Source organism: Xiphophorus hellerii, chromosome 20 (assembly GCF_003331165.1).
Source record: "Xiphophorus hellerii strain 12219 chromosome 20, Xiphophorus_hellerii-4.1, whole genome shotgun sequence".
Taxonomy (NCBI): domain Eukaryota; kingdom Metazoa; phylum Chordata; class Actinopteri; order Cyprinodontiformes; family Poeciliidae; genus Xiphophorus; species Xiphophorus hellerii.
In genome coordinates, this window is record NC_045691.1 from 4270544 (window position 1) to 4295351 (window position 24808).

At 44.0% G+C, this 24808-nt stretch overlaps 3 protein-coding genes, 1 long non-coding RNA gene and 1 pseudogene across 5 annotated transcripts in view; 3 read left to right on the forward strand and 2 right to left on the reverse strand.

Moving 5' to 3' along the window:
• Positions 1-24: 24 nt before the first annotated feature.
• LOC116710114 (uncharacterized) lies at positions 25-11502 on the forward strand. The gene is made up of 3 exons (XR_004337041.1): positions 25-231; positions 9201-9469; positions 10835-11502. It is a non-coding gene; the product is annotated as an uncharacterized LOC116710114 (long non-coding RNA).
• LOC116710109 (uncharacterized) lies at positions 5121-8995 on the forward strand. Its single transcript, XM_032548939.1, has 2 exons — positions 5121-8336; positions 8957-8995. Exon 1 carries the CDS (start codon positions 5706-5708, stop codon positions 8043-8045), a length of 2340 nt encoding a protein of 779 aa, XP_032404830.1. The 5' UTR covers positions 5121-5705; the 3' UTR covers positions 8046-8336; positions 8957-8995.
• Positions 9127-10826, reverse strand: LOC116710113 (uncharacterized protein C20orf85 homolog). 2 transcript variants are annotated; one of them, XM_032548943.1, is made up of 4 exons: positions 10251-10826; positions 10011-10092; positions 9428-9526; positions 9127-9358 (listed from the first exon to the last, which is right to left on the reverse strand). In XM_032548943.1, exons 1-4 carry the CDS (start codon positions 10307-10309, stop codon positions 9203-9205), a joined length of 396 nt encoding a protein of 131 aa, XP_032404834.1. In that variant the 5' UTR covers positions 10310-10826; the 3' UTR covers positions 9127-9202. The 2 variants fall into 2 exon arrangements, with proteins under 2 accessions (XP_032404834.1, XP_032404833.1); XM_032548942.1 differs by having other exon boundaries at positions 9127-9526.
• A 763-nt stretch (positions 11503-12265) lies between the features above and the next one.
• LOC116710359 (DEP domain-containing protein 7-like) lies at positions 12266-21302 on the reverse strand (annotated as a pseudogene).
• mtss1 (MTSS I-BAR domain containing 1) overlaps positions 20825-24808 on the forward strand; it is a 33115-nt gene continuing 29131 nt past the window's right edge. The window contains exon 1 of the mRNA XM_032549382.1: positions 20825-21596. Within this exon, the coding sequence (XP_032405273.1) occupies positions 21525-21596 (72 nt within the window). The 5' untranslated portion in view covers positions 20825-21524. The remainder of the gene's footprint in view (positions 21597-24808) is intronic.

A 24808-nucleotide genomic window follows, 5' to 3' on the forward strand; every position in this document is an offset into this window, starting at 1 on the left:
AGGTGGATTCCAGCCGCCAGGATCAGCGTCTTCATACATCATTGAGCAAATCTATTTATTGAAGCACTTCTATTCAAAACTGGAAACTCGAAGATTTATGAGACAGTAGAAAAATATTTAAAGCATCTCTCCAAAGAACTTTGATCTTAAAATCCAGAGGAGTTAAGTATCCAAAACTTACAGCCCATTGAAGCCATGATACGTTTACTTCACAAGTAGCTGTGAAGTAAAGTAAGTTACTATATTGAATTGACAAAATAGATATTTAGCTTGGAAAATAAATATTTCATTTCTAGCTAAATATTTCTGTAAACTAAATATTCTCTTACAACAACATTTTAATTTTCAAATTGAATGTATAGCCTAACTAAATACTTTGGTTGCTTTCTAGACATTTGGATAATAAAATAATTCATTAGTGATAAGCACACTAAATCTCATCGGTGATAACTAAAAAATTTTTTTTTGAAAGACTGTAGGCTATGTGTGATGCCCACGGGTGTGTGCTCACAATAGAAAAAAAGGAGCATGCATTTCTTTGACGATGGGTGTAGTAATGGTGTTTCACCAGTAGGTGGCGCATGGAGACTCTGAGCTGCCTGTTGCTCTGCCGTTTTCTCATAAGCTGAGAGAAATTGGAGCAACACAGACTGCGTCTCCCATGTGCTCATTTTCATACATTTTTCAGGTGAGAATAACCTGCAAGTTCGTTTTAATAAAGTACTTTTTTTTATATTATTTGGTACCGTTCGAGAAATGTTTAAGCAAATGTGTCAAAGTGTAAAGATATTGAAATAGTTTATTGTATTTCGGAGCCAGCAGTGGCTAGAGGGAGTAGCTAACATGCCGTGATGCTAGTGGTTAGCACACTAGCGGCAGATGATAGCGGGGTATGTAGATCAGGCTCCAGGGTTTATTTGTGTAGTAAACATATATACATTCACTTAATTAAAGTAGTTTGAATTCTAGTATAGTTATGCCAGTTTACAATAACTTTAGATACATGCCCATTAAAATGTCACCGTGTGTGATTAAATATGCATATTAAGTGCAGTGAATTGAAGGTACTTGTTACCTGAGGGAAATGGGACAAAATAACAAGGTTATTTGATTATTTCTGGTTTAAGGAATGCTAATGTTGATGTTTATGTCAATGATAGAATATGTTTAATATGTACAGTAAATTACTGATCTATAAATTGGGCTGTATTGACAGTTAAATGAGCTGGTTTGTTAAATAAATAAGCTGAGAGAAATTGGAGCAACACAGACTGCGTCTCCCATGTGCTCATTTTCATACATTTTTCAGCTTTATCTGCTGCTGACGGGTCCGGAACCCTGGTACCCGTTACAGTTGTGGGGGCTCGTCCGGGATCCTACTCCCTGCCAGACCGGGACGTGGTTCCAGTGATACAGATACTGTGGACCTCATACAGTCCATCGTTCATCTCAGCGGATGAGGAAGGCGTCTTACCCTGTCCACCGGTGAGGGAAAAGACAAAGAGAGAAAGGGCTCCAGGACTTTGAATGGTGTAGTCAACTGCTGGGAAGAAGGAACAGCTATGGCAGACGGTGAGAGGAAAAGCTTGGTGTGGTCCATCAAGAAGGACTTGCTCAACCTACCTGCAGATGAACTGTTCCAGATTGCCAGGTCAGTGGGTCCAGTTTCAGAGGTGGAGCCACTTCATCTTCAGTCTACAGATGAAGAGGATTGCTATGAGTACATCACCAGTTTTATGGGCAGTAAGACTTTGCTAGAGTCTGAGGACACCGGCATGGCTCATTTGTTAGAGCTAAGGGACCTTGTGGATGCAGCCATTCAGGGTGATGCATCTCAACTACAAGTGCATCGTCCGGATGCCAGGATCACACAGGTTCCTTTGGTAAATCCACCAGGTCATGATGCTGATTTAAAGGACAGTCAAGTTAAAGGTTTTGTTGACCCTGTGGTTACATTTCAAAATGATCTTTCTACTGTAAGTGATGTAAATGCAGATAAACAGGAAACATTGATGGCTAGTGATATGAGTAGTACTGACATACAGAAAATACTTGCCAGTTGTGAAGAGCTTAGCAAGCAGGTCAGGCAGTACATACCCACCATGTCCTCACAGTCTGCATCACATTCACCAGGAAAGTCACAGATTAAGTTGCAGAACACAGAGAACAGAGACAAAGTAAGCACATCTCTGGCTCATGACGGTCTGATCTCATTAAGAGATCTCTCCTACCTTCATCGTAGAGAGTTTAAAATACAGGGAGGCCAAATTGGAGACCAGGGGTCAGACATTAACTACAATAATATTTGTCGCCAGATTGATGAGGGATTAAGGGATCAGTTCAGTGACACAGAAATTGTGAGGGCAGTCCTCAGAGTTATCAAACCTGGAAATTTTAAGGAGATGTTGATGAATAAGGACGATTTGACAGTAGACGAACTTAAAGCCTTTCTACACTCCCATCTTGGTGAGCAAAGCAACACAGAGTTTTTCCAGGAGCTCATGTGTACCAAACAAAGAGACAATGAAACACCCCAACAATTCCTGTACAGAGTCATTGGGCTTAAGCAAAAGATCTTATTGGCCTCAAAACATGCTGACACAGATGTTAAGTACAGCCCAAGCACAGTTCAAGACATTTTCATTCATACTGTGTATCAAGGCCTTGGACACAAGCATGATGATGTTCGTCGAGAGCTTAAACCCCTTTTAGCTGACCCTTGTGTAACTGATGAAGCAATACTACGACATATGAGGAAAATAATAAGTGATGAGAATGAAAGACAGAGACGTTTGGGGTCAGCTCCTCGCCAAAGACCCACAAATTTACACAGTGCTCAGGTTGAGACAAATGCCGCCCAAAATCCAAGTGCAAGAGAGGGTCTAAGCAGAACACCACAAGCTGATGGGATCCAACAACTAAAAGAAAAAGTTGAAAAACTCACCACGCTTGTTGAGTCATTACAAAATTAACTCAACAACAAGCATCTGAACAAAATAATCAGCCACCAAGACACAGCAGGGACAAGCAAAAAGGAAGGCGCTATGGCTGCACGAAGTGCCTTGAAAAAAATCGTCCTGACTGTACCCATTGTTTTCACTGTGGTGAGGAAGGTCACAAAGCAGTGGGCTGCCTCCAGAAACCGACACGTCAGGGAAACTGGAGCCGGTCCCTGCCGGGGGACAGACAGTGACCGGGCCCCAACAGTCCCTACATGCAACAGGCCAAATTGGTGAGTCTGAACAACAACATGCTGTAACCATCCATGTACCCAACCAGGGAACAAAACACCACAAACACAGTCAGCCAACCCACTTGACAAGTGCAACCAGCCATGACTCACCAAACAGCAAAAGTGATTGTCTAGCCAAGCTCATTGGGAGAAAAGCTTTAACCCAGTGTAGCTTAAATGGTTTTGCTGTCACTGCTTTACTAGACACAGGTGCCCAGGTGAGCATGATCGATAAAAGCTGGAAAGACAAATACTTACCAGAAATTACTGTCAAGCCACTCAGTGAAATCCTGGATGATGAAGATGACCTAAAAATCTGTGCCATAGATGGGGGTGTTATCCCATTTGATGGCTGGTTACCCATTACTGTTAATTTGATGGGAAACACAAATCCTGATCTGTCTATTAATGTTCCTTTCCTTGTCAGTAGTCTTGCCCTGGAAAGACCATTGCTGGGGTTCAATATTTTGGAGGTAATGATACAAGAGCAGCCTCAGAACCTAGCTCCAACACTCACCAGCCTGGTGTGTAATGCCATTTCCATTCCAGTGGAGAAGGCTGAACTCCTGGTGAATTTTATCCAGACAGACAAGCATACTGTGCAGTGGGGACAACTACGGACAGGCAAACAAGACACAGTCATTCCAGCTGGCCAAGTGGCCTGGGTCAAATGTCAAGTTCCATTTGACACCATTTTCCCCGACTCTGTTGTACTGTTTGAGCCTGATGATGACAGTATACCATTAGGCGAACTGGATGTTGGAGCAGGTGTTTTAGAGGTCCACAATCCAAACAGACCCTATGTGGCTGTACCTGTTGGAAATAATACAAGACATACAATCACTTTACCAAGAAAAACTGTTCTTGGCAACATTCATGACATTGATAAGGTGATCTCAGCAAGCTCAGCTGAAGTACCGAACCCAGTGGTGACTGTTAACAGTGCTACTCCAGCACCCACCAATCCCAGTCAGCCTTCGTGGCAACCCCCTGTAGACCTCAGCCATCTAGATGAGGCTCAAAGGACAGTGGTGAATAAGATGCTTTGTGAAGAAGCTGGAGCTTTTGCACGAGACAGCCATGATATTGGATGTATACCCAGTTTACAAATGTCGATCACTCTTCAAGATCAGATTCCTGTAAGAGCCACCTACTCCTCTGTTCCAAAACCTCTCTTTAGAGAAGTGAAAGAGTATATACAGGACCTGCTACTTAAAGGCTGGATAGTCAAATCCAAGTCCCCGTACGCTGCACCGGTTGTGTGTGTTCGAAAGAAAGATGGCAGCCTGCGGCTATGTATTGATTATCGCCTCTTAAACAAAAAGACGGTGCCTGATCGACACCCACTACCCAGAATAAAGGACTTGACCGACACCCTTGGAGGAAATGCATGGTTTAGTATTCTAGACCAAGGCAAAGCCTATCACCAAGGTTTTGTTGCAGAGAAGTCGCGCCAATTCACCGCCTTTATCACCCCGTGGGGACTCTATGAGTGGGTTCGAATCCCATTTGGGCTTTCGAACGCCCCTGCAACATTTCAGCGGAGTATGGAGGAAATGTTAGGACCACTTCGAGATGAGTGCTGCATTCCATATCTAGATGATGTACTCTGCTATTCCAAGTCGTTTATGGAACATGTTGAAGCACTCCGCCAGGTCCTACAGGCTCTCCAGCGTCATGGAGTGAAACTGAGACCTGAAAAATGCGAACTGTTCAAGTCAGAGGTTCGATATGTGGGTCGTCTTGTGTCTGCAGACGGGGTCAAAGTAGATCCCCATGATTTGGAAGCGATCCACACATTGATTAAAAAGCAACCAACGACAGTCGGAGAGGTTAGGAGGCTGGCTGGATTTCTCGGCTATTACCGCTCATATATTCAGGATTTTCCCGGATTGCTAAACCGATCTATGAGTTGCTCCAGAGTAAATCAGGTACAACTCAGACTTCAGTCCGGAGTGGAAAGTCCAAACAGCCCCAACTATCTTCCAGAGCACCAGTGAGCTGGATCACCAAACACCAGGAAGCTCTTGAACAGCTAATTAGTGTTCTAACAAATCCACCTGTCCTGGCATACCCTGATTTTAGTCTACCATTTATTCTGCATACCGATGCATCAGACCAGGGGTTGGGAGCCATTTTGTACCAACAACAGAATGAGACACTGAGAGTGATTGGGTACGGTTCTAGGACACTTACACCAGCCGAACGCAATTACCATCTACACAGTGGGAAACTGGAGTTTCTTGCATTGAAATGGGCTGTGTGTGAGAAGTTCCGTGATTACCTGTACTATGCCCCTCACTTTACGGTATACACAGACAACAACCCGCTGACCTACATTTTAAGTACAGCCAAACTTAATGCAGTTGGTCATAGGTGGGTGGGTGAACTCTCAGATTTTCGGTTCGACATTAAATACCGGCCTGGAAAGTCCAATATTGATGCTGATACACTGTCTCGTTTCCCCCTTGATATGGAGACATATGGGAAAACTTGCACTGAGGATTTCCCAGATGAGGCAGTGTGTGCAACATGGGATGGGAGTCGAGCAGCTTGGCGCAAAGAGGTACCATGGGTTGCAGCACTCATTACTTCTTCCAGAGGTTCTGACCAACAACCCTATTCTCATCTCCCGACCATAAGCCACGAGGACCTTGTCAAGGCACAAAAGGAGGATTCAGCCATAGGCCAGGTCAGAGAAATGAAAGCATCCAACATTACGTTAACAGATGGAATACGTAAAACGGTGGGCAGAGACACTCAGAAATTGCTGCATGAATGGAGTAAGCTACGTTTGGAAAACGACCTCCTTTACAGATTCGCAGGACAGAAAAAACAACTAGTTCTTCCTACCAAGTATCGACCATTAGCTCTGAAATATCTGCACAATGAGATGAGCCATGTGGGCACAGAGAAAGTGCTTCATTTGGCAAGGGACAGATTCTACTGGCCCTTCATGGCTAAAGACATTGAAGAATATGTCACTCAAAAGTGTTTGTGCATCAAAGCCAAGAAACCTGTCACCTACGATAGGGCGCCTATGTGTAGTATCACTTCCAGTTTTCCTTTAGAGCTGGTGTGTATTGATTATCTGCACTTAGAAGCCAGCGTGGGAGGGTTTGAATACATATTAGTAGTGATCGATCATTTCACAAGATTTGCTCAGGCATATCCCACAAGAAATAAAAGTGGAAGGACAGCCGCTGAGCTGATGTTCAATGACTTCATTCCTCGGTTCGGATATCCATCAAAGCTGCATCACGACCAGGGTCGTGAATTTGAGAATAAGTTGTTCCAAACTTTGCAGTTTTTATCTGGGGTGAGCCACTCACGAACAACACCATATCATCCCCAAGGGAATCCAGTTGAGAGGCTAAATCGCACCATCCTTCAGATGTTACGGACCTTGACTGATAGTGAAAAGCTGCGGTGGAAGGATCACCTCCCGCATGTTGTACACGCGTACAACTGCACACGGCACGAGTCAACGGGCTACTCACCTTTTTTTCTTCTTTATGGCCGTCATCCACACCTCCCAGTTGACTTATTGTTTGGATTGGCTGGAGACAAAGAGTCAGAAACACCTAAAGGATACGCGGAGAAATGGGCAGAGCGGATGTCACAAGCTTACCGGATTGCCAGTGAAAGTAGCACAAAGGCTAGTGCAAAGGGGAAAGTGACATACGACAAGAAGGCAAAAGGAGTAACTCTGCATCCAGGAGACAGAGTCTTGGTCCGGAACTTCAGTGAACGTGGAGGACCAGGCAAATTACGGACTTACTGGGAGAAGGCTGTTTACCTAGTTAAAAGACAGCTGGCAGACAGCCCAGTGTATGTTGTCTGTCCTGAATCAGGAGACCAGAATAAGACTCGGACGCTGCATCGCAACCTCCTTATGCTAGTAAATGATCTACCTGTGGAAGAGACACTGCTCCGGAACTTCAGTGAACGTGGAGGACCAGGCAAATTACGGACTTACTGGGAGAAGGCTGTTTACCTAGTTAAAAGACAGCTGGCAGACAGCCCAGTGTATGTTGTCTGTCCTGAATCAGGAGACCAGAATAAGACTCGGACGCTGCATCGCAACCTCCTTATGCTAGTAAATGATCTACCTGTGGAAGAGACACTGCATCAATCAACGTTGGCTCCTGTCAGAAAACAAACCCACAAACAAAGACAGAGAAAGGACACAAGGACAGAGAGAGAAGAGAGGAATGGTGAAACATCTGATTCGGACAATGATTTTCCCTCAGGATACTGGCTTAGGGTACCAGTACAAAGAACCGAGCAAAGGTGTCCGTACGAGAAACCTTCTCTACCTCAGACAACTTTATCTCAAACTTCTGGGAGGGCCCCTGAAACAGTTGGGGATGAAAATCAGACACCAACTGAATATTCGCCTGAAGCCATCTTGGAGTCTCTAAACGACGTACCTGAGCAAAACATGGATGAAACCATACCTGTCTCGACCAGACCTGTGGAAGTGGAGCAGATAAACTGGTCTGTAGGGCCAGAGACTGAAACTCAATTCATGATCCCTCCTGCTGAACTTGATCAGACAGAGGTCAGGAGGTCAACACGCAATAAGAGGCCCAGACATTTTCTCACATATGATTCACTGGGTAAGCCATCAGTACAGTCACATGGTAACTTGAATGCAGTGTTTGCCCATCCATTGCAATATTCATATTTACCTAGTCCACCACTGAGTGCGCCGTACTCAAATTCTTCTTTGTGTACTCAAGTTCCATGGCAATATCATACATACCACACACCAGTTATGAGCTTTCCATCCATAATGCTATGCGGTTGAGAAGGTTTAGTTAGTGGGAATGGATTTAATGAGAATCTGTGTTAAGTTTTGTTATTGTCAGAGCTATTTATTTTTTTTGCCGGGAGTGTGTGATGCCCACGGGTGTGTGCTCACAATAGAAAAAAAGGAGCATGCATTTCTTTGACGATGGGTGTAGTAATGGTGTTTCACCAGTAGGTGGCGCATGGAGACTCTGAGCTGCCTGTTGCTCTGCCGTTTTCTCATAAGCTGAGAGAAATTGGAGCAACACAGACTGCGTCTCCCATGTGCTCATTTTCATACATTTTTCAGGTGAGAATAACCTGCAAGTTCGTTTTAATAAAGTACTTTTTTTATATTATTTGGTACCGTTCGAGAAATGTTTAAGCAAATGTGTCAAAGTGTAAAGATATTGAAATAGTTTATTGTATTTCGGAGCCAGCAGTGGCTAGAGGGAGTAGCTAACATGCCGTGATGCTAGTGGTTAGCACACTAGCGGCAGATGATAGCGGGGTATGTAGATCAGGCTCCAGGGTTTATTTGTGTAGTAAACATATATACATTCACTTAATTAAAGTAGTTTGAATTCTAGTATAGTTATGCCAGTTTACAATAACTTTAGATACATGCCCATTAAAATGTCACCGTGTGTGATTAAATATGCATATTAAGTGCAGTGAATTGAAGGTACTTGTTACCTGAGGGAAATGGGACAAAATAACAAGGTTATTTGATTATTTCTGGTTTAAGGAATGCTAATGTTGATGTTTATGTCAATGATAGAATATGTTTAATATGTACAGTAAATTACTGATCTATAAATTGGGCTGTATTGACAGTTAAATGAGCTGGTTTGTTAAATAAATAAGCTGAGAGAAATTGGAGCAACACAGACTGCGTCTCCCATGTGCTCATTTTCATACATTTTTCAGCTTTATCTGCTGCTGACGGGTCCGGAACCCTGGTACCCGTTACATATGCATTCCTGTCAGGCTTTCATGTTCACAATAAGTGGATTGAAAATAATAATCATGTTATACAGAGTTCAGCCATTAATTATTAAAAGGGTCTAAATAAACCAACAAAATGCAATCAGACTGAATTATTGTTGGGAAATATGTGTTTAATTGCCTGCCATTCACCAACATCCTAAGTTATTATTATTTACTGTAACAGACTCAGCTGCAAGCATCTAGAGACCAACCCAAATCCTTCAGGAAACTACGCCTCCCATGATGCACCACGCCGTACTTTTCCAGCTGGAAGCACGACGATCCAGAACGCCATCCGATGAAACGCTGAGAGGTCAGAGGGACGGCGGAGGAAGAGCCGACCTGGACAGGAGGACAGGTGGAGCACAGGTAGACAGCAGTCCGGGACCAGAGGTGCTGGCTGAGCCTTACCTGGACGGGTTTCTGTGGAGGGGTCAAAGGTCGAACCGTCAGGTGAGGGTGGAGCTCCGTTTTCAGTCCCGTCTTCAGCTTCACATTCTTCATCTCGTACTGAAACAAAGCAGAATGGGCGGACATTTTGATATGAACATAAAGAAAGAAAAGTCTGTAGTCTGCATAGTCTGCAAAGGCGGCAGAACCAGACTAGAACCAGAACCAGACTTGAACCAGAACCCTAACCAGACTAGAACTAGAACCAGAACAGAACCAGACTAGAACTAGAACCAAACTAGACCCAGAACCAGATGTCCACGGTTTAGACCATCCTCTTCTTTCCACCAACAGAGTTGTTCAGAGACTTCTGCAGTACCGCTGCAACACAGACTGCTACAGCGGAGGCTTCCTGACGTCAGCAGCAGCTCTCTGATCAGAACGACATTTAATTTGTTATTAAAGTATTTTAACATGAAAACCATCTGGATTTATAATCTGGGACCTGCAGTTTTATCCTGAACCTTTTCTAAGCAATGGATTTTCATCTAGAGGCGAAAATAATCCGGTTTTTATTAATGTAGTGAATTAAACAGATGTTTACCTCTTTATAGGCTTCAGACAGGAAGCCCCAGTTTTTACTCCACGATTCTTCAGAATCCTTCTCAATTTTTATATGAGCTTTCCTGAAAGAAATACACAAGAGAAAATTTAAATTCATTAACTCAACTTCTTCAAAAGGAAAGTGTTTTTTGGACTGAAGTTAAACCATCCATTCTGTATTCTTCTTTTTGCAGACAAGATAAAATGAAGCTTTTCAGAATAAAATTATCTTAATATTCACCAGATTTCATCCTGATGAACAAAGTTGACGGGTTCAGATGTTTGCAGTGAATTTTCCATCAGAGCCGCTGTGAGGAACGCTGATGCATCTGTTTACTGTTGCCATGGATACAGGATCAGGCGTATCAGCTGTCACAGCGGGAAGGTCAACGATAAAAGAAAAGCTGCTGGACAGGAAGTGGAAACAACAACTTCCTGTTTCTCAGAAACATAAATACCTGGAGCAAAGAGCGTTACCGAAAAAAATTAAACACTTCAGCACAAATACAGAGATTAATGAGCAGGTATAGTGGAGGATCAGGCATGCCGTGGTCCTGCTTTGCTTCCTGTGTCCATGGTAACATGACTTTCTACAATGATGATCAACTTTTTAGCAAGATAAAGGAGCTTGTTTAATCATTTAAATCTGATGGTAACGTTTGGCTCCACTGGCAGATTATTTCAGTCAGGAGGAAAAATGTTATAAACAATCTGGCAGCGGAAGAAGAACGTCACCAATATGAACAAACTGGAACAAACTCCTGAATCTGGATAAAACGTGTTACTTTTGTCTCATTTCTGCTGTAGTAAGGCAGTGTTCCCCAGCCCCGGGCCTGGAGGCGCTCTGCTCTGCCCTGCATGTTTCAGATGTTCCTCTGCTCCAACGCTTCACTCAGATTCAGAAATCCCTTCATCGGCCGTCAGGGGAAACCCAAAGCCTGCAGCCTTCAGGACCGGGGTGGAAAAACACCGTAGAAACTGGAAAATATCACGTCCAAAAACCCAAAGAGTCAAACAGAGAATGGCTCAACAGCAGAGTTAAATTCTGATTCATCTGCTGCTTTAATCCTCACAGATTTACGGATAGGGTTGGGGTTGGATTAGGGTTGGGGTTGGATTAGGGTTGGGGGTTTTATCATTTCCAGTACCAGAGGAACAATAACTGGGAAACCTGGTGTAGTTTGTCACTCAGAACCAGTTTGCACTTTTGGCTTTTTCCTCTTTTGCTTTTGGACAATTTTAATGTGTAACCATGGCAACGAGGTGGGAGCAGCTGATTCGAGTCCTTAATCTGAATTTTGACCCCAAATCCCAGAGAGCTGATACCAGGGATTGTATCAGCTTTGTGGGATTTCTATCAGCTGATTTCTGTATAAAGTTCTTGATATTCTAGTAATAAAGTTCGATCTAAGGTTGGAATTTGGAAAGTGTTATTTACAGCTGAAACCAGACATTTAAAGATAATAAAATAATGGATCCATTTTTTCTCTCTAGCTGAAGTTAAAGAAACTTTTATTGTTTTATTTCTTTTTGCATGACAGAGCGGCGAACCTGGCGTACTCGCCAAAACAAACGAAACCAAACCTGGCATGAATGATCCTGGTTGGATGCCTGGCGATCCTATGTTCCTATGACTAACTGGAACGATTCCTACCACTAAACATTCAAAGGAATCCAGTCGCTATAACTTATCTTCCTCTGATCATATAAGTAGTCCTGGAGTTGTTTTCTTTCCACTAGGGGGAGCCCTCGCACCACAAATGGTCCAGGGACCACAGTTTGAGAAACACTGCTGTAAATCATACACGCATCATTTAATTTGCACTAAACGTGTTAGGATTGACCTTTGTTAACCTCTAAAGAGCCCAATAGCTTGAAATTGAAATTCAACCCCACTACGCTTGTGCGTCGTCAGGGAGCGCTGCTGGCGGACAGGTGAGGGAAGGTGCCAGCGTCAGCCAACAGGTGGCGTTGCTGGAGCCCCCGCGGTCACCGCGAGGCCGGAACTGCGCTGAGGGCCTCCAACGCCTCTTGCAGCTTTAATATGTATTGTTTTTATCTCCGATCTGCTGGAAAAATGTCAAAACTTGCCTTGAAAGTCCTTGAATTTTACTGAAAAACCTGAATGAATCCTGGACAAATAGAGGCTTCATGATGCAGAGCACAGATAGGAGAGAGCGGCAAAAGCAAAGGAGCTGGATTAGCAGAGCTAGCAAAAACCTGATGGCTACATCCAGGAGATGCTACTGTGGAATATTCTTTGTGGAAATCAATAAGGTTTATTTAATTATCTTAGAAAATAAAGCAAGTCAACAAACAAACATGCATGGAAAATACAAGAAGCAGAAACTGCATAGAAAAACGGTGAAAACAAGGAGAAACTGTTCAAAAGCAGAAAATCAAAAGTTTGCCTAGATCTGAGAGGCAGCGGAGTCGCCGAAGTACTGGTGGAAGATCTCTGGATGGGCGGAGCAGAACTGCCTGAGCAGACGCCTCCTCTCCTTCGCCGCCATGCTGCGGTCCAGGTTGATGCTGCTCAGCAGCTCCAACAGAGCCTGCTGGGTGCCGAGCTTCGCTGCGTCAGCAGGAGCCTGGCTGGAGGCCGGCGGACCTGCAGGAAGAGAAGCGACACGATCACCGTGGAAACACAATCCACCATGCTGCTGAGATTAAAGTCAGATTTTCCTTCCAGTGGCTCTAAAGCTGCTCTGCAGGTCTGAAATAAAAACAGTGCAGTTCTGTCGGGTTCTGTATGTTACCTGCAGCATCATGTTACCTGGAGCATCGGTCTGAGCGAGCCCCGCCAGCTTCTCACTGATGGTTTTGTGCAGAGATCCTGGAATCTGAAACAGGAAGCAGAAAAACTCACTTCCTGTTTCAGATTCTGATGCAGAAATCATTCAGGCTGATGGGAAAACAACTTAGCAAATACGTTCAGGTTAGATCATCACTACACTGCAAAAACACTAATTCTGACCAATAACGTGACTAGTTCCTACTGCAAATATCTTATTCCACTCAAAAAACAGATAAAACTAACTTAAACGTAACTCTTCAACAACATTTAGGAACTTTTTTAAAGCCAATTACTCTTAAATATCGATAAGAAGCCCTGGCAGATTATTTCACTAATAATTTAGTGAATGAATCTTAATCATTTTGATAACTGAAAATTTCATTCCTGGATGGATTTTGCTTGACAATCCTATCAAGGCTTCTGGTGCTGCTGCACCTTTTCCTACACACCTTTTTCCCTCCACTAAACCTTTTATGAATATGCTTGATCACAGCAACAGACGGGGTTGACAGGATGTGAGGTCACCTTAAAGACTTCCTGTCTGTTGCTGAGCAGGAAGTTGAGTATCAGGTCCTGCTTCTCCTTCGGGAAGCTCCTGCTGTGAAGAATGGCCTTGGAGAACGCCTTTATCACCGCCGCTCTGTTCTCCACCTGCAGACCCGCCCAGAGGCTCAGTCAAAGTCTCCCCACAGCGTTTTAAAGGGATCTGACGGTCATCACCTCCTTGTCCAGCTTCAGCGCTCGCGGTTCAGCCGCAGCAGCCATGAAGGTCAGCAGCCTGCGCAGCTCCTCCCGGCAGCCAGGGGGCAGCAGCTTCAGACACAGCTGCAGCGCCTCCAGCGCCTTTTCCAGCTTGGCCGTTCTCTGCCAAACACACGAAGCAGGTTCAGCTGCCGCAGAGCCTCTGGGCTGTGGCGCTGCGGCGGTGCGGCTTCCTACCCAGCAGCTCGGCCACGGCCGTGTACACGGCCGCCATGTTGGGAGGCAGCAGAGGCGGCCGGCTGCCGTAATGCCTGACCAGAGAGCCGAACAGCAGCAGCTGCCCCGGGGCTGGGGGCCGATCCGGTAGATCGTCCTCACTGCTGGGCCCTGCAGCAGACAGACACACAGTTACTGGAGCGACATGGCTGAAGGATTCATTTAGTTACAGATTATTCTGATGATTAGATAAAACATTTTTACATTCTGCAGATTTTTCATTTAAAGGTGACCCATTATGCTTCATTGATCAGTTTAGGACCAGTCTATGGCCTAATCAAAACATGTTCATTAAATATTTGATCTAAAATCAGATTCACAGAAATCAGATTTCAATCTGATCAGTTCTGCCTGTTCAGCTGCTTCAGGGCTGCTGTCACTTTAAATCCAAACAACCCGCCGCTGGCCACGCCCCATCGCCGCCGCTGGCCACGCCCCCAACCAACAACCACCCTCTCAGGTGAAAATGGCTGCAGCTGGAAGCAGCTAAACATGGCTGCTGGAAACACCATCCTCTGTTGAACCTGATTGGAGCAGAACTTGCCTCCATCTTGAACGGCGCCCCCATGTGGTGGTTCTGGGTCACTGCAGCGCGGCAGCTCTCTGCTCAGCACCGCCACCTGCTGGTCAGGCAGGAAGTCCAGACAGTCCAAACCGCTGGTCAGCCAATTGTCTTCCCTGAAACCAGAAACACCTGAAACACCCAGTGCTCCCAGTACGTCCCACTGGGAGTCCCATTAGTCATACTGGTTTTACTGGTTTCACCATCAGTCCTACTGGCTTTACTGGTCTGACTTACTGGGAGTCCCTGAAGGCCTGGAGGATCTGTCTGTCCAGGCTGTTGCTGATGAGGTCAGGGTTACGGTGAGGCAGCAGGTCGGCTGAGGGGTCAGAGGTCGGGCTCTGGCTGCACTGCAGGACTCCTTCCAGCAGGGGGAGCTCCACCAGGTTGAGCAGCCTGAGCAGCGTCTGCTCCTGCCACACCTCGTTGACCACTGGGAGGCAAAAGCAGACCGGTCAACCACCTCTCAGCCTCTGTTGCCATGACAACCAACGCTGTTGTCTTACAGGACTGAGGCAGCGCTGCGTCCGTCTGGCGCCCCCTGCTGGGACCGCCCACCGGCCCCTCCGACCCAGCGGACCCGGCCGGCTCTTCAGGCCTGAAGGTTAAACGGAGCGGACGGCTCAGAGCCGGTTGCTATGGTAACTGATGCTTTATGTGATGATTTTCTTTATTTGCTTTAATTCTGTTGGAAAATTCATAAAAATATTTTAAGAAATGCTGAGAATACCGAGGAGGAGCGCCGAGGAAGAGCTGCTGCACCAGAGCAGCGCGTCGCTCCAGCTCCTCCACGGCAAGACGGCGCCGCTCAGGCGAACCTGAACCAGAGACACGGTCAGAACCAGAACCATTCAAAACACAACCGGTTTGAAACAGACCCGGTTTAAAACCAGAACCTGTCCAAAACCAGAACCAGTTTGAAAGACAACCAGTCAAAACCAGAACTGGTCCAGAACTGGTTTGAAACAGACCCGGCTTTAAAACCAGAACCGGTTTAAGTCCAGTCAGGTCCCTCACTACTGAGAACATCTGACCGGTACAGAGCGCTCCCACTGTCCTCAAACGCATCCTGCCTTCCTGTTTCTGGTTCCCACGGCCTCCAACGCACCGCTCTGCAGCAGAGCCTGGCAGACACACACCACCTGCTCTCTGGAGACGGCGCCACCTGCAGGTTGGACCAAACACACATTCATGGCTTAAAACCCGTTAGTAGGTCATTAAGACAAAACATTACTGGCTTCAACATAATAAAAGAATTAAAACCCGAAAGCCACGAGTGCACTGCAAAAAACCAAATCTGACCAAGAATTTTTGTTTAGCTTCTAGAGCTAAAATCTTATTTCAGTTAATGAAAATGTTTTCATGCAAGTGAAATAATCGTTCTTTCTTTCATCAATATTTGACATAAAAAGCTAGAAAGTTATTTGTAAGTTTGTTTATTTTCAGGTGAACTGAAATATTTTACAGCGTGTTTTTGCAGTGTAAAAAGTGAAACTTTTTACACTGCAAGTGAAACTTTTTACACTGCAAAAGTCCAGATCTTGTTTCCGAAGATCTGGACTTTCTGACAGTCACTGCAGACCAGCCGGACGTAAAACGTGGAGCGGACTCACCCTGCAGGCCGTTAGTATTGGCGGCGTGCTGAAGCAGGACTGTCCACGGCCTCGGAGCCGACGAAGCAGTCGCTGTGGGCCTTGAACTGGACCAGTCGGCGCTTCACCGTCACCTTTGACCTCAGGTGGGCGATGAGGTCGCTCCAGATGGAAGACGACTGCGCTGCTTTCACTCCAGCAGCTGAGACACAGAAACACAACAAGCACTCATGATGACCCACCTTCAGCCGCACTGCAAACCCACTGCAAACACATTGCTAGCACACTACAATCACACTGCTAACACACTGCAAACACACTGCAATCACACTGCTAACACACTGCAAACACACTGCAATCACACTGCTAACACACTGCAATCACACTGCTAACACGCTGCTAACACACTGCAAACACACTGCTAACACACTGCAATCACGCTGCTAACACACTGCTAACACACTGCTAACACACTGCAATCACACTGCTAACACGCTGCTAACACACTGCTAACACGCTGCAAACACACTAAATCTTCCAGGGGTTTTAGTGCAAATATGTAAAACTAACAAGTAACTTTTCAGAAAGATAGGAGCTTATTTTCAGTAAACAAGTCTGTAATGTTGATTGAAAACGTTCTAGTTCCAGATTGTTTCACTTATAACACATTGTTTTCCCTCCACTAAACTTTCCCCTGAGACCTCCAGAACAACAACTGTTCCCTGTGAAGTCAGCCATCTTCCCCATGGTTGTATCAGCTGTTATATTTCTGCGTTTACACTGTTTTCATTACTTTATGAAAATCAAAAGTTTCTAAGAATCACTTAAACACTAAAAATATTACTTTTTAATTACTTTTGTCAATAAATCAACTTTTTGTGGCCGTTGCAGGTAAACGAGCTGCACCTGTAACAGCTGATTACTGCAGGATCAGAAAAACGACTTATTGTTAAAAGAACGGGAAAATCTCAGGTTTAGGCTTAAAGCAGAAACAGAAAATGCTGTTGACAATGATCAAATCAAGCACTTTAAAACATTCTCTAAATTAAATCGACGTCCCCTTCATTTTCTCAGGCCTCCTGCTGCTGCCAGCAGAGAGTCTAAAGGCGAGTTTTCCTGAACTCACCTGGAGGAGAAAAAGCCCGCAGCTTCTCTGGCAGCTTCAGGGCCGCAGCTCGCTCTCTGATGGAGGCCATGTTTCCCTCTGGGAGCCGCGGGACCTGCGGGGGAAAACCGCACAGACACGCTGGATACCAAACACAATGAAAAACCCCAAGGTGCTGTTTGATTCTTGACCTGTAGCTGGCAGCAGTCACCGATCAGGACCAAACTTTTCTTTCCGGTTTGAAGGGATTTTTTTAATTTTTTTTAATAGATCCTTATTGAGATTCAGAATACATAACAGTTCAAACAATTTTTAGCAATAATAGATAGTGCACTTTCTTAGATTTTTATTTTAGCTTCTACTTATTAATTTAATTAGTTTTATCGATTGTAATTGCTGTTTTGCTGCAGCTCTTTGAAATCTACATATGAAAAGAGGATTATAAATAGAATGTATTATTATTATTATTATTATTATTATACAAATTGGATCTAATTTTAGCTTTATATCCATGCTTATTGCTTCCAAAGATGTTTTTGTAATTTAATTGCTTAAAGTAAAAGTAAAAAGTGGAGTGTCTGTTAGCATACACAAATGTGACCAGAGTAAGTATTTTTGTTCTGGTTTTCATATTCTTCCCTGGGTGTGGATCAGTTGCTCTGCTGCCTTGCAGCTGGAAGGTCCTGGGTTTGAATCCCGCCTGACGTCTCTGCAAAGGTTATTGTTTAGTTGCATTTACCAATTTCGACCACAGGAGGATTTGACAATCATTTCACACATCTATCTTGAAGGTTTAACTGAATATTATTTCTAGATCTAAGTTAAAATTAATATATTTGTTATTTATTGAGCTGTTTATTGTGTTTATTTGTATTTATATGATTCAGACAGTCTAATTTCGGTTTCTGTGTTGAAATATTTCTCTTCACATGTGGCACAGTGGCAGTTGGTAGAACTGCTGCCTTACAGCAGAAGGTTCTGGGTTCTTTCGGCATGTTCTCCCTGTGCATGGTGGGTTCTCTCCAGCTTCCTCCCACAGTCCAAAAACATGACTGTCAGGTTAATTGGTCTGTATAAATTCTCCTTGTGTGTAGGTGTGTGTGTGTGTGTCCTGTCTGTCTCTGTGTTCCCCTGCGATGGACTGGTGACCTGTCCAGGGGCCCCACCCATTGACCTCTGGAGAGGCACCAGCACCCCTGGTGACCCCGATGGGATGGATGGATGATGTAGTTACACGGTTCACCCACCAGGTGGCAGTGACACCCAGATGAAACAAACAGAACAGCAACAATGAATCGCTCACTGAGCTCCGGATAGACTGAGGAAACAAATGATCTGATGGGTTCCCGCTTCAGTCTCGCACCTTCAGAGCTTTTAATATATAACTTTATCCAATAATTAAACTATTATTTTACCAGGTAAGGGTTGGAGGAGCAGTTCGCCTTGATGCCATGAATCTTTTTTCTCTCTAGCTTTCCGCTTCAGGAGGAGCATCACCACCTTCTTCCTGGTGTTTGGTCTCCCTGTCCTGTCGGACCCGTGGTTTCCATGGAAACCGCACCACTGTTTATCGGCTACTGATCCTGTGACTCAGCAGTTCACTCACGCAAACCCGAGGCTGCGCCGCGTGCTGGTCACCATGGCAACCAGCGTAGAGACGAGGCGGTGACTCAGCTTGTTGCCGGGTGAAATACACAACCAACCTGGATGTTTAGGACCTCAGGGTCACGTTACCATGGTTTCACGCTCCCAAAAACACAGGACATATATATATATATATATATATATATATATATATATATATATATATATATATATATATATATATATATATATATATATATATATATATATATTATGCAATCCTTGGCACAGCCAAGATACTGCGCAGAACCCTCAAGCTCCCAGGCCTCTGGTAGAGGACCCGAGCTCAGAAGGATAAGAACCACCCGCGGTGGGTGAGAAGGGAATTTTTTTTTTATATATATGTATATGTATATATATATATATATATATATATATATATATATATATATATATATATATATATATGTATATATATATATGTAATAGCTACAATTAAGGTTTAGATGTAGCATAACAAAGCAAATCAAACACATTTAAATTTTTTTATTGATTTGCAAGACTGATTGAAATGTTTCATAAAGCTGGATATTTGATTTGACTGAAAAACATTTTAGTGGATATCAACGGGAAAAAGTGAATTATTCACCATCCACCTGAGAAAGTTTTATCAAAATGTGAACAGATCATGAAGATTATAAAAATACTTTCATTTATTATTTCACTTTAATCAGAAATCCATGTATAAAAATGAATTATACATCCATCCGTCCATTTTCTTACACCCTTGTCCCCAGGGGAGCTGCTGCCTCTCCAGCTAATGTTCCGGGTGAGAGGCGGGGTCACCTGGACAGATCGCCAGTCTGTCGCATGAATAATACATATTTATAATCATTTTGATGCAAAGTGTATAAGTAGACATAAAAAATGTTCTTTAAAATGTATAGTCATTGTATATTAGAAGCACAGAGATATTTGAGGGTTTTTTTAGATATTGTTCTCCTGAATTTACCTTCAAAGTGTGTGGGCGGGGCTAACGTGTGATTGGCCCACAGAGGAGCTGCTGTGCAGGTGAACCAATCAGGTGCTCGGGGATATTTTCGCATTTTCAGTTACATTTTAAATAATTGGACTGTGGCGTATTGCACAGGAAATATGGAAAAAACACTTAAATATAAGTTGTGGTAACATATAAGAAACTTACATTTGGATCAAAGAAATATGTTATTTCATTTAATTAATAAATAAGATTGTTTAGTGAATTATAACTAGTATAAAACTGATGTAAACAATAACTTATGATGAAAATGTTAGATGCTTTGATGCTGGGTTCGTTTGAACATCTGCTGCTGACTTGATGACCTGCAGAGATTTTCACAGAATCCGTTTATATTTGTTAAACTATGTATTTGTACACATCTACAAACAGTTTCCCGCATATCAAACTGTGAAGTAGAACATATTTAAGCCCACTTTAATGTCCTGACTCCGTGGAAAAACCTCAGCACCTTTTGTTTTGGTAACTTTCCTGATCCTCCGTGGCTCCGCCCCCTGGACCGCCGGGCTTTGAGACGCAAAACAAACAATGCGCCACCTTGCACCGCAGACAGGAAGTTCCAAAGCTTTCAAAGTAAAAGCACCACTTTTTTATTTTACTAGTTGTGAAGCAAATGTATAAACCTATTTAGGTTTTGTTTCCATGGAAAACAAAATGTTTTTGTTAAAGTTGAGGGGAAAAAACTCAAAACTGTGTCAGCAGTAAAAAAGACAAGGCCATATCCAGAAATATTGGTGTCCAGGGGGGGCACTCATAGGGTATCACACAAAAACACAAAACAGGACAGAATTTAAGGAATTTTATTTTCCTGATGTCTCATACTGTACTTTACAATACACTAAGTTATCTTATATCTTGTATAAAGCCCTGTGTGGCTGGGGATGCAGTGAAGTGACCAAATGTTTTTCTACAGCGGAAGTTTCTAAAGTGTTTCTTCAATTCAAACACTGATTGGCTAGTTCTATTTGCGCTGCTTTTCTTGTGTAATTTGAGTTATATTAATTAGGTCGTCAATTTGCATCATCTATCTACCTTTCTGTCTATCTAATTTTATGTTATAGTTGTTTGTAGTTAACTGCAGGCTTTTATTTTGAAAACATCCAGCGGATGTGGTGCTTGTAAACGCGCGTGCCTTGACGCAGTCTTCGGGAGAATTTCATTCACTTCAGGTTAGGACTCCTGTTGGAGCAACGAGAGGGACGCGGCCGCTTCTGTCGACCAAAACTCGCTGGAAAATAAATTATCCCGCCGCTCTTCTGGATACAAACACAGTCGGCTGTAAAGAGTCCCGCCGGACCGCAGAGAGGCTCCCGGACTGGTGAATCCGGTCGCAGTGATTGATCCCGATCGAACCGTGCGTTTGGACGCGTAAACGTGAGTGCGTGATCCGTTCGGACTCGCGCACAGTCACAGGTTGCTAGCGGAGTTTACGCTAACCGAGGCTAGCAGAGTTAGCAGGCAGCGGGACTTAAGAGCCGCTTCTCCCGGATTCTGGGACTGCTACCCGCCGGGGTTAACCGTAGAAACCCGGTCAGACTTTCCCGGAGAGAGTGCTGGAGGCTCTAGCCATGATGTGTTGTTGTTCCGGGCGTTTATCCAGCTGGCCGCCCGGTAGCATCGGATGAGTGCAGCGCAACGGCAGTTGGTGTTTTTTCCTCCGTTTGTTTAAAAGCTGGACTTTGGCTCCTGAGTTGCAACCCAGTCGCCTCTGCTGGATGAAAACCAGCTATTGACTCTATTGGAGCGGGATTCAAAACACTTTTTCTGTTTGCTTGCGTTTACTGGAAGAGCTAGAAGAAAAGTTTAGTGTTTGGAGGATTTTTCCGAAGCGTGTGGAAAAATGGATGCGGGTATAGAGAAGGAATGCAGCGCCTTGGGAGGGCTTTTCCAGCTCATCATGAGCGACATGAAGGTAATTATGCTTTTAACTCTTCATCCCCCACGAAAACGGAACATATTTACCTCTGTTCACGAAGGCCGTGAAACTTTTGTTTTTTTCTGTGATGGTGTTTAGTTATCGATTATTCTGATGATTAATCTGCTAATAATTGACATTCTGCAGATTTTCCATTTAACTGCTGAAGTTTTTTATGCAATAGTGGAAATACATTAAAATATACAAATAAACTACTCAATTATTTTTTTAAATAAGAAAATAAACATTTTATTGCCTAAACTGCAACAACAGCATTGCTTTAATCCAATTGGAGCAAAATGTTCATCTAAAAAAGTCGTCCGGTACCGCGGACCGGGTCAGAACCTGCAGGTCAACAGCTGACCTGGTGGCCTCCATCATTCTGCAGCCTTGATTATGGTCGATGATTCTAGTTTTGTAAATCTTGTTTTTGCTGAAACATGATGATCAGAATCAATTTGAAGCAACGGCGCCATAATTCAGTGAGTCATTACGTCACTGACGACAGAAACACCGGAACCAGGTAAAACCAGATGAAGGTTCCTACTGGTTTCTGACTGGGTTCTGACTGGTTACTGACTGCGTACTGACTGGGTTCTGACTGGCTTCTGACTGGGTTCTCATTGGTCTCTGACTGGTAACTGACTGGTTACTGATTGGCTTCTGTTTGGGTTCTGACTGATTACTGACTGACTTCTGACTGGTTACCGACTGGTTATTGACTGGGTTCTGATGGTTACTGACTTGCTTCTGACTGGTTACTGACTGGGTTCTCACTGGGTTCTGACTGGTTACTGACTGGTTACTGATTGGCTTCTGTCTGGGTTCTGACTGGTTACTGACTGACTTCTGACTGGTTACTCACTGGGTTCTGACTGGTTACTGACTGGTTATTGACTAGGTTCTGATGGTTACTGACTGGTGACTGACTGGTTACTGACTGGGTTCTGACTGGTTACTGACTGGGTTCTCACTGGTTACTGACTGGGTTCTGACTGGTTACTGACTGGGATTTTACTGGGTTCTCACTGGTTACTGACTGCATTCTGACTGGTTACTGACTGGCTACTGAGTGGGTTCTGTCTGGTTACTAACTATGATTTCACTGGGTTCTCACTGGTTACTGACTGCATTCTGACTGGTTACTGACTGGCTACTGACTGGGTTCTGACTGGTTACTGACTGGGTTCTCACTGGATTCTGACTGGTTACTGACTGGCTTCTCACTGAGTCTAGGTTTTTATTGGAAAGATCCATCAGAGAGGCTGGATTGGGAATTTACCAGCTGTTTGATATTGAGTTGAGACAACTGGCCAGTCAGTCAAACAGCCGTTCAGTCAGATGTTCATGTTGGAAGCCGTAACTCGTTTAGCTGCTTCCTCCAGGTTGTGAAATATCGGGTTTTCAGTTGAATCGGAACGTTTCTTCCTCCTACGGATGAGTTGGACTCACTGGAGCGAGCCGGTTCGGATCCAACAAACTCAGAACCAGAATCGCTCTGACTCACCCCCCTTCTGGTCAGCCTCTCCAAGTTTTTACGCGATTGCTTAAGTTCTTGGAAATCAGCACATCGCCACATTTAATTAGGCTAAATAGTTAGGAATTTATTGCAAATTTTCAGAAAATTGGTTCAAACGTTGGGCTAAAGTGATGATATATTCCTAAATATAAACGGATTATATTAAATTGATTATTAGTGTTTTAATGACTGACTTCCTGTTTCAGAGTGTTCCTGGACCTGGTCCCATTTAGGGGACGTTCTGGTTCCAGTAGCTCTGCTGGTCTGTCTGGTGGTTCTGATCCTCTTTTTTGTCACACAAAGATAAAGGAGTTTCCAGATTGTTTTTAACTCGTCTGATTTGTTGAGTTCGTGAGCAAACCACATGCGATGATTCAATCACAACAAATACCAGAACATTGTGTAAGAGAGGATCCTCTGATGATTCAGTCCTGCTGAAATATGGCTCATATTGAAACATGGAGCATGACTTCAGGTCCGGGTCGTTCCTCTGAACAGCTGCTGCTGAATCAAACCAGGGTCCGTGTTGGGAGGAAGACGAGTGAAAGCCTAGCGATGAAGAGTCGCAGCAGCCCGCCTTGTTCTCGCTCTCTGCTTCAACACTGTGTGCAACATGATGAAACCTGCAAACACAGCAGTGAGTCATCTGTGATAACCAGGAAGAGCGCCGGCTTCAGTGGATGCTGTGGTATCACATCCTGGTTCTGGTTCTGACCAGCAGAACTTCCTGCATCAGCCTCTCCTACGCAGCTTCTGCTGAGGAGGGAGCTAACTGAGCAGCTAGCTGACCCAACTCTCTGAGCCGGGGGGCGCTGCCCTCTGGAGGCCTCTGCAGCGAGTACACCCTTTTAAAATTAAACTAAGCTTTAATTTCTAAAGATTGTTTAATGCTGGAACTGGACAACATTGTAAGTATCCAGAATAAATTAACAAAACCACAATAGATAAAGTGAATTATACTACTTTGATCTGGATATCGAATGTTGGCAGCATTTTTCAAAATGTCCGTTTTTCAACAATATTAAATTGGCCCATCTCTTTAACAATTGTGGTCCAAATGGAAGTTATGGAACTAAATTAAAATTATTGTGTGATTAATTGATTTATTGCTTTCTGTAGCTGGCTTAGCTCCAGTTTCCTCCAGGTTTCAGATCATCAGCAGCGAAACCTCTAAGACAGGGGTGGGCCGTCCTGGTCCTCGAGGGCCGGTGTCCTGCAACTCTTAAATGTCTCCCTGGTCCAACACACTTGAATCCAACAGCTGAATCACCTCAACAAGTGCAGTCAAGTTCTCCAGAGTCCTGCTAATGACCTCATTATTTTACTCAGGTGTGTTGAAGTAGAGACGCATCTAAACGTTGCAGGAGACTTTTAGGCCCTCCAGGCCTGGAGTTGCCCAGCCCTGCTCTAAGACATGCAGGACATTGCTCTAAGTCCATTTACTCCATTACTGATTTTATCACCTCAATATTTGTTTGTTTTTGTTGATCTTCATTTGTCAACTGAAAATTAGAAACTTTTAATTTGAAGTCCTTCAGCTTTCAGTGGCATCTGTCTCAGCAGGAAACCTCAAATCTGCTGCTTCTTCATAGTTTTTCTAACTTCTATTAGCGTTGTTTCCAGTCAGATCCTGGAAACCGATTCTTCTCCAGCCTTCCACTAGGCTGCACAGGAACTGAGTTTAATCTGA